Source organism: Laetiporus sulphureus (genome assembly GCF_001632365.1).
Source record: "Laetiporus sulphureus 93-53 unplaced genomic scaffold LAESUscaffold_34, whole genome shotgun sequence".
Lineage (NCBI taxonomy): Eukaryota > Fungi > Basidiomycota > Agaricomycetes > Polyporales > Laetiporaceae > Laetiporus > Laetiporus sulphureus.
The window spans coordinates 251,279-259,876 of NW_024468543.1; the positions used below are offsets into that span (position 1 = coordinate 251,279).

At 46.3% G+C, this 8,598-nt stretch overlaps 1 protein-coding gene across 1 annotated transcript; it reads right to left on the bottom strand.

The window, feature by feature from the left end:
- Positions 1-151: 151 nt before the first annotated feature.
- On the bottom strand, positions 152-1,026 carry LAESUDRAFT_761316 (uncharacterized protein; the record flags this gene model as incomplete). Its single annotated transcript, XM_040912893.1, has 3 exons — positions 152-488; positions 522-759; positions 831-1,026. 3 exons carry the CDS (start codon positions 1,024-1,026, stop codon positions 152-154), a joined length of 771 nt encoding a protein of 256 aa, XP_040761936.1.
- Between the last annotated feature and the right edge of the window lie 7,572 nt (positions 1,027-8,598).

Here is an 8,598-nt window from a genome sequence, read left to right on the forward strand (position 1 = left end):
CCTAGAATATGTCCACAAGACCTATGAACCATAAATAGTAAGTGTCACGTGCAACGTAAACTGTCATGTGACCATGAAGCGCTGAAACTGTAACACAAGCTCCCTTTTCTAACTGGCAAGACCCTTGATGACCACTCACCAAACTAACCCATCATCGTCCTCCGCGGACACCTACATAGTCATAGACTGGGATGGTGGTGTGGGGTATGACCTCCCAGCCATCGTCGAGATCCTCTTGGGGCTGAGGATAGAACTCGGTGGGTGCCCAATGCGAGATGGATCCGTCTTCATAGAGGACTGCCTTCAGTGCTTCGACACCATCGGTAAGCCATCCAGGCCACTCGATCATGGCAACGAGGGGTTGAAAGATGACTGGCATAAACTCACAAGGTGTCTTGGTGTCTCCACAGTGGACTTGATCGGAGAATGTCCTGAATAGTTTGACCTCGTATTGTTCAACGCCTTCTTCCTTGCCTGCGAAATGAACACTGATGATGCCTGTTCAGTTAGGTGTTGGATACCAATCGTGCATGCCTGGAATGGGTGGTGGATAGAGAAGAGTGACCCATTGACTGAAGACGCGATGAGGTGAGTCTTCCGAGTAGAGGTGCCAAGTGACCTTCTGATTGTCCCAAGTGAATACGAAGGCATGGAAGGTGGCGAAGTCACCCGTGCCTGTGCAATGAACATAGAGTCGATGGCCATCGCATTCCATGAGGAATGTTAGTGGCATGGTGATGAAGACATCGTAGGGTGATGCTACGTCTGGGGTGATGAGCGATACCTGTCCTGCCACTGGGTTGCTCGAAGACTTGACTGTTCAAGCGTACCTGATCTGCTCCCCGATGGTGTCAGCTGGTGCAGGTTGTGATCCATCCTTGGGTGCATCATTGTAGTTGTACGTGGTGCTGTCGTGGTGGGGGTAGCCAGGTCATTGATCGTCGGCATTCCTTGCCTGTTCATCGTCTTCACCCCAAGCTCTCCCTGTCGTCCAAGAGCCTCCCATTGTCCAACGACCCATTGCATCTCTGTCATCTCCCCAGCATGCACTTCTCCATGAGTCGGCCAGTGCTTCATCACTAAGGTTGTTCAGAAGCGGGAGTTCATCTTCATCGCTGTCTAGAAGTAGTCCTGGCTCCGATGCGCTGCGAGTGATGGTGGTGGTGACATGAATGTTGAGTGACATTGATGGAGGTGATAGAGCGGGGTGGTTTTCTTTATCCCAAGGATAGATTTCCTCGTAGAGTTCCCACTCGAGTAGGAGGAGGCAATGGTCCAGTAGGGGGAAAGGGGGACTGCTACTTATACCTTCGAGCAGTCATTCCTCTTCTTCGTACCAGTCCATGATGTGAATGTTCGCCATTCCTGTGCATTCTTCTGCTGGTATTGTCATTGTTCTTGATACGGTACCGTGTATGACACTGAATACATCCAAAGCGAATGAGAGTGCTGCCAGTAAGATATCAAAGTGTAGCAGATGATCTAGAGCATACGATGGTGGGAGGATTCCTACTGGAAGCTCGATGTAGATGGCTGTTAGGATAGTCCGGCATCGATCTGGCTCTAGCCAGGGTAGGTGGAGTTCCTCCGTTAGGTACATTGGGTAATTCATTCTCATGAATGTTCCCCATGTTCTGTCTAGGTCGATATTGACGTTGTCCTCTAGCGTTACCTTCGGCTTGTCCGTTTGGAATGGGAATGGGTAAGGGATTCTGATTAGCCCACTGGGGCGAGAGGTTAGATATGGCTGTCGTCGAGTTGACCTGAAGTCGTCCAGGAGGTGGACTTCGTGGACGTCATCCGCTCTTTGGATGAGATGGTCCATCATGGTTTGGATGGGTCGTATTAAACTCGACGTTGGTATGGTCGAAGTCAGCAAGATCCTCGATGGTGAATCCAGCCCCTCTGATAGTGAGATAGACTCCGAGCTGTTGGAAGACCTGGTAGCAATGGTTGTGAGAGGAGTGGAATTTGATGTCTTTGAGAACTTCGATAAGATGGATAAAAGTGGTGATAGCAGATTCGAGAAACTCAGGATGTTGCACAGGCATCGGGGCATGGACTGAGGGTTCAGGCCAAGTTGTGCTCCCTTTTATACTCATCCAGTAGCTCACTTGCATTGCCTATTTCTGTCTCCTTTACCCACGACCTTTTGCTGAGTGGATATCCAGCCCATTTTATCAAATATTCATTTTTGCTGTGCCGTAGTCAGTGTCCGATTATAGACTCGATTTCAAATTCTTCCTCTCCTTCGATAAGATCTGGAGGCAGTGTTGAATAACTTTCCCCATGTGTACTGGTCTGCCGATATGGCGTAAGCAACGCAGCATGGAACACTGGATGGATCTTCCATGTCGCAGGAAGGTCTAACGTGAACGAGAGAGGTCCCAGAACCTCCTTAATCCTGAATGGTCCTTCTCGCTTCAATGCTAGCTTGTTCGATTTGTAAGGCCTTTTCAAATTGGTGGCTTTCAGCCAAACCTTGTCTCCTTTCTTGAACTCGGAGATCCTCCTTTGATCCTGGTGGATACACGGGCTTTTGCCTTGACAATTCCTTCTGTGGCCTCCTTGGGGACCATGCTAAGAAGTTTGAGTCTTGCATCTATGTCGGGGATCTCGTCCTGAGGAAACAGTTCTGGCATTCCTCGGGGTTCGTAGCCATACCATATTTCAAATGGTGACTTCTTCGTCACTGAATGAGTATGAAGATTGTGCGCGAACTCTGCTTCGGATAGAAATTGATTCCATCGATGCGGTTGCTCGGCACAATACATTTGAAGATAGGTTTCCAATTCTTGATTCATTCATTCCGTTTCACCATCTGTCTGTGGATGATAGGCTGTGCTCATAGCCGACTTGATCTTGAGGGCAGTGCACAGTGCTTGGAATACTTTGGATGCGAATTGTGTTTCACGGTCAGAGATGATCTTGTCAGGTAGCCCAAAGCGTTTCTAAACTTGTCATCTGAATAGCTCAGTGGTTTCTGAAGCAGTGATCGTCTTCTTGCAGGGACATAGAATTACCCCCTTACTAAGCCCATGGTCTACCATGACCATTATTGAATCGAAGCCTTCGCTTTTTGGTAGATCTGTAATAAAATCCACACTAACTTGCTTGAACGGTAGCGCATTGGACGAAGGCCCGATGGGCTGTAGTGGAACTTTGACCTTGTTTCGAACAGCTTTGGATTGCTGACATGTGGTGCATCCATTGACGTAGCTTTAGATGAAGTGATACATTCCTGGCCACCAGAAGTCCTTGCGCACTAGTTGATGTGTAACCCAGATTCCTGGATGACCATGTGGATTATCGTCGAACAATTTCTTTCTTTAAAGCTGTATTGTTTGGGACATATACGCATCCATGGATGGTGATTAAACTGTTGCCAGCATCCTTGATGTCGTCCTTTGTCATTCCTCATGGGACTGGAAGTTTCTCCATTAGGCCGTCTTTGTATGCAAGTACCGATGGGTCTTTTGTTAGTACTTGTCGGATTTGTTCCGCCATATTGGTATCGATAGCACCAATAAAGAGATCGTCTGGTAGCAGAATTGCAGGTGACTTGTTGTCCTGTCGATTGTCTAATTTGGACAACCGTGAAAGCGTGTCTGCTTGCACCATTTGTCGTCCTGGCGTATGGACAATCTTGTAATTGAACATAGACAAGAACCCGAAGTATTCCAGCAAGAGCCTTAGTTGATTCGGGAGCAAAAGAAATGTTCATCAATGAATCATTTGCGAAGAAAGCAGGACTCCATCTTCTCAAATCACAGAAGGAAGTCAAGATTCGCAGTGTCGATGGAAGTCCCATCAACTCTACAAACCAACGATTCAAAGGAACTGTTCATGCAGGAACGTACGAATGGAATGATGACTTCCTTGTCATCGACTTAGAAAAAGAAGATGTGATCATTGGCAATACATGGCTTCATGATCACAACCCAATTTTCAACTGGCAAACGGGTGAAGTCAAGGTCCGTCAATATGTAGAAGACATACCAAATGAGGAACCATGGCCTTTCAAAGACAGAAACACTGTTCGTCTTCCAATCACCAAAAGGGAGAAAGCCAAAGCCAAGCGAACCTTGAGAAGGATCGATTGGTCTGATGTTGATCCCGCACCAGATGAAGCAGGAACTGTTGATTCGGACCTCTTGCTTGCATACCTAAAAGGAGCACCATACTTGGAGGATCAGGAAATAGGAGAAAAAGAAGCTATTTTTGCCTATCAACCTGATACTGGCATACTCCAAGAAGTTATGCTCGAAGAAAAAGAACGTTGCTCGGCCGGAGAAAGGAAGATGCAGTATCTTGCACTGCGATGAACGAATGCCAAGAAAGATCCCCATCAAACAAGAAAGAAAGATGGAATCTTATGGAAGGCATCAAACAAGGCGCAGGAACTCACACAAAAGAAAGCACTCGAAGAAAAGAAGAACTCAAAGAAGAAAGTAACGATACCATCGTATCTTCTCAAGTACCAACGGATTTTCGAAGAAAAGGCATCGGAACAGTTACCACCGCATAGATCTTACGATCACAACATAGCCTTCAAGCAGGACTTTGTTCCTAGATGAGGAAAGGTCTATAACCTATCAAAACTGGAAGAAGAAGCTATGAATGTCTTTATCGACGAAAACCTTGCGAAAGGATATATTCGTCCTTCGCAATCCGCAATGGCATCACCTTTCTTCTTTGTAGGAAAGAAAGATGGCGGGTTACATCCATGCCAAGACTATCATTATGCGAACAAAGGAACAATTAAGGATGCCTATCCACTCTCACTTATATCGGACCTAATGGATCGACTCCGACATGCCAAGTATTTTGCGAAACTTGACATTCACGGAGCATATACCAATGTCCGAATCCGTCAAGGAGATGAGTGGAAGGCTGCCTTCATCACCAAGCATGGATTGTTCGAACCCACAGTCATGTTCTTCAGAATGTGCAATGCACCGGTGACCTTTCAGCGAATGATGAACGAAATATTCGCAGAAGAAATCACTGAAGGATGGTTACTATGCTATCTGGATGATATCCTGATCCTTGCCGAAAGCGAAAAGGAGTTGGAGAAGAAGCTTGAACGAGTCATTAAGAAGATGGTCGACAATGACCTCTATCTCAAGCTGGAGAAATGCATGTTCAAGACTACGCGCACTGAATTCCTAGGACGAGTGCTCCTCCCAGGACGACTTCAGATGGATCCAGCAAAAGTCACTGGGATCATCAAATGGGAAGCTCCAACTGGCATGAAAGGGGTACGAGCATTTCTAGGATTTGCCAACTTCTATCGAAAGTTCATTCGGAACTATTCTGAAATCGCAAGACCCTTAATTGATCTTACCAAGACCAAGGGCAGAAATGTGTTCCATTGGACAAGCAAAGAACAAGCTGCTTTTGACTATCTCAAAAATGAGTTCAGCAAGGCACCAATACTGGATATGCCAGACAAAGACAAGCCCTTTGTTATCAAAATGGATGCATCGGACTTCGCTACAGGAGCAGTCCTCATGCAGAAGGACGATAATGGTGATCTCCATGCCTGTGCATATTATTCCAAGTCGCTCTCCGACCCGGAACAAAATTATCAAATCTACAATAAGGAGCTTCTAGGAATCATCTGCGCACTCAAAGAATGGAGACACTATCTTGACAGAACAAAGGAGCCATTCCTCATACATACAGATCACAAGAATCTGATGTACTTTCAGCAACCACAGGACTTGAACCCAAGGCAGCGAAGATGGCAACTCTTCTTGTGCCATCGTAATCTTGGAAGACAATATTGAGGTATATTTCGCTTCCTCGTTTGATATCGCCTCGTATGATTACTTCCTCGGGGACCGTTTCTTTATCTGGGTGCCACGAGACCCCAACGTGCACCCAATTTCAAAATCCTCTAGATCGTCTTTCTCCATGGGTGGTGGATATTGGCGTGCATATTCATATCTGTCTGGATTGTCTCCGAATTCCAGAAGATTGTCGAGATGGGGCATCATCATGTTGTGTTTCTTAATACGGTCTCCTCGCATTTTGAGTGCATCTTCCCGACGTATTCTGGCAAGTTCTTCTTTTGGGATGAATCTTCGAATCACATATGACTCTTCTTCTGAGTTGCTGGATTCATCCTTGGTTCGCCTGATTTTGCGAACTATTTTGGTTTTAACAGGGCGAGTTCTCCGTATCCTGTGAACAACCGTTTCTTGTTCGGATGCTTCTTCAGAGTCTGATGATTCAGATTCTGATTCTTCTGATGATGAGGATTCCGATTCTTCCTGTTCTGATTCCTCCGAGTTATCCTCCGAGTCGCTTTCCTCGACCCTCTTTACTTGTCAGCGTTTCTTCTCCGTTCTCTTGGCATAAGATTTAATCAGCTTGGAAGTCTTTCTTCGTCTGCCAGATCTGGAGTATTTCTTTGTCCTGGAATTGGACGTCTTGGTCTTGGCATATGAAGCTGTCTTTCCTGAGCGATCTGGTGCTGGATCATATTCTGGACTCATGCATTGTGCAGCGACGTGTCCTGACTTTCTGCAGTTGTAGCAGAGTCCACCACAGAGCATTTCTGATGGGTTTCTGGGGAGATCCGGTCAACATCCATGATGTCAGGGTCCTTCTCCATCCTTCTTTCACTTCCTAAAGAGCCTGAGATAAACTTGAAGATATTTGTCTTTCTGCTATGAATGTCCTGGAGGTCCGTGACCTTTCTTGCAGCCTTGCATGCTGCTGCATAGGTTGTTGGTGGACTTTCAGTGATAAAGACTTTTTCTGCAAGTTTCTCATTAAGGCCTCGTTTGAAGTGGATGAGCTTGACGTATTTGTCGTCGATTTCAGCATATCGGTAGAGGATATCGAGATTTCCGATGTACTTGTCGACAGTTTGCTTGTCCTGCTTGTACTTTCCTTCGAGAAGTACTTGCCAAGCTTGGTCCTTGGTTGCGATGCCTCCATACTTTTCAGTAAGCGTCATTTTGAAATCTTGGTACGTTCCAAGATTGCTGTGTTTTGCCATTTGGTTGGCTTCTCATGACTCGGCCCACTTTCCTGCTGTGGATGAGGAGTCGATTTGAGAGAGGATGAAGACAATTTTGCTGAAGTCATCATTGTAGACTCCCACATTTGCCTGTAGGTATCATTCCACGTTTCGGAGAAACGATGCATACTCTCGCTTGTCTCCCTTAAACTCCTTGATTTTTCCCATCTTCTTTTCCCACATTGCTGGCTGCTTGGGGATTGCTCCCTGGTATTATGCATAGAGTCCCAAGGCTTGTTGGTACTCATTCCAGATGACATCAGTGCAAGCTCCGAGATGGACTGGTGGTCCGAGAGCTGGGTTGTATCGTGCATGTGTAGCCATACTTCCTGAGAACTGGAAGCTACTGGTTGGTCTTGATCCAGTTGAAACTGAACGTGTGATTCCAGGCGCATTGAGTAGGTGGGGTGGCTGGTCCCTTCTGAGATGTGTGATTCCTGGAGAATCTGGTCTAGTAGTACTGTCTGAGATAGATCTCTCGAGTGGAACTGCTCTTGTTCTGAGAGGATTAACTGGCTGTAATCCACCGGCTTCCTGTGAACACCCTTCCTGTCATTCAACTTGGATTGCTTCTCCTCGTGGAAGTTCTGTTGCTTCGTCAAAGGCTCGTAGACATTCTTTTTCAAAGTTTTCCCTCCCACGAAGAACTTGTCTTATTTCTTCGATCTCACCCTCGAGCTGCTCTAGCCTCGGGCGATCTGTAGGTTCGTAGGCTCGTCCTAGCCTGAATTGAAGTTGAAGTTGAACTGCTTCTGTTGACTTTTTATCGTAGAGGTCTGTTAACTCCTCTGTGGTGGTGTCACTGAGTGTAAATAGTGGTACTTCTTTGTCAGAAGTTACCGGTCATATTTCTGGTGTATCTTCCTCAGATACTTGGTTGGGTTCCCGTGGAGCACTCGTTTTGAATCTTGTCTTGTCTTAAGATTCCTTGATTGCCTTCCCTGGGAAGGGCTTTAACACATCTTCAACGTGTGCCTCAGATGAGGGCTTCTCTTCTGGATTACCACACGAGTAATCACTAGTGCTTGAGTTTGTTCCTGTAACAAAAACTCCGCACTCCTGCCTTTTGATCTTTGGTGGCCCTTAACCAATCAAGTACACCTTTTGATTTACCTGGTAGCGTCAACCAGTCGGGATCCTAGTCTTCTTTTCTAGACCTCGGATATCCTGTGCTCACTTTTTAAAGTGCCCAGCTAGTCACTTCGAACTCCTGCCTACTCCCGTTTGAGTGCTTGGTCATTCTGGCTTTTTATTTCCTCTGCTTGGTGTCCTATAACCAATTGTCCTTCCTATCTGCATCTTCAGCAGGTACCTTGCCGCAACAAGTACCCAGGTTTCACTTCTCCGAGAATCTCCTGTCTGGCGAAGTACCGTAGCGATGGCTACTTCAGAGTGGTTCTCCCTGTTTTTCCAGGTGATGCAGAGGCCACAATGTGCACCGAGTTCCCTAGAATTGGATACCCCTGTTTGAGGACTTGATGGAATTGTTTTTCTGTAGTGTCCAAGTAGACCCCACTTCTTGTAAGTGGTTCTAAACCTAAACAGGTTGACCTATAGAAAAACCT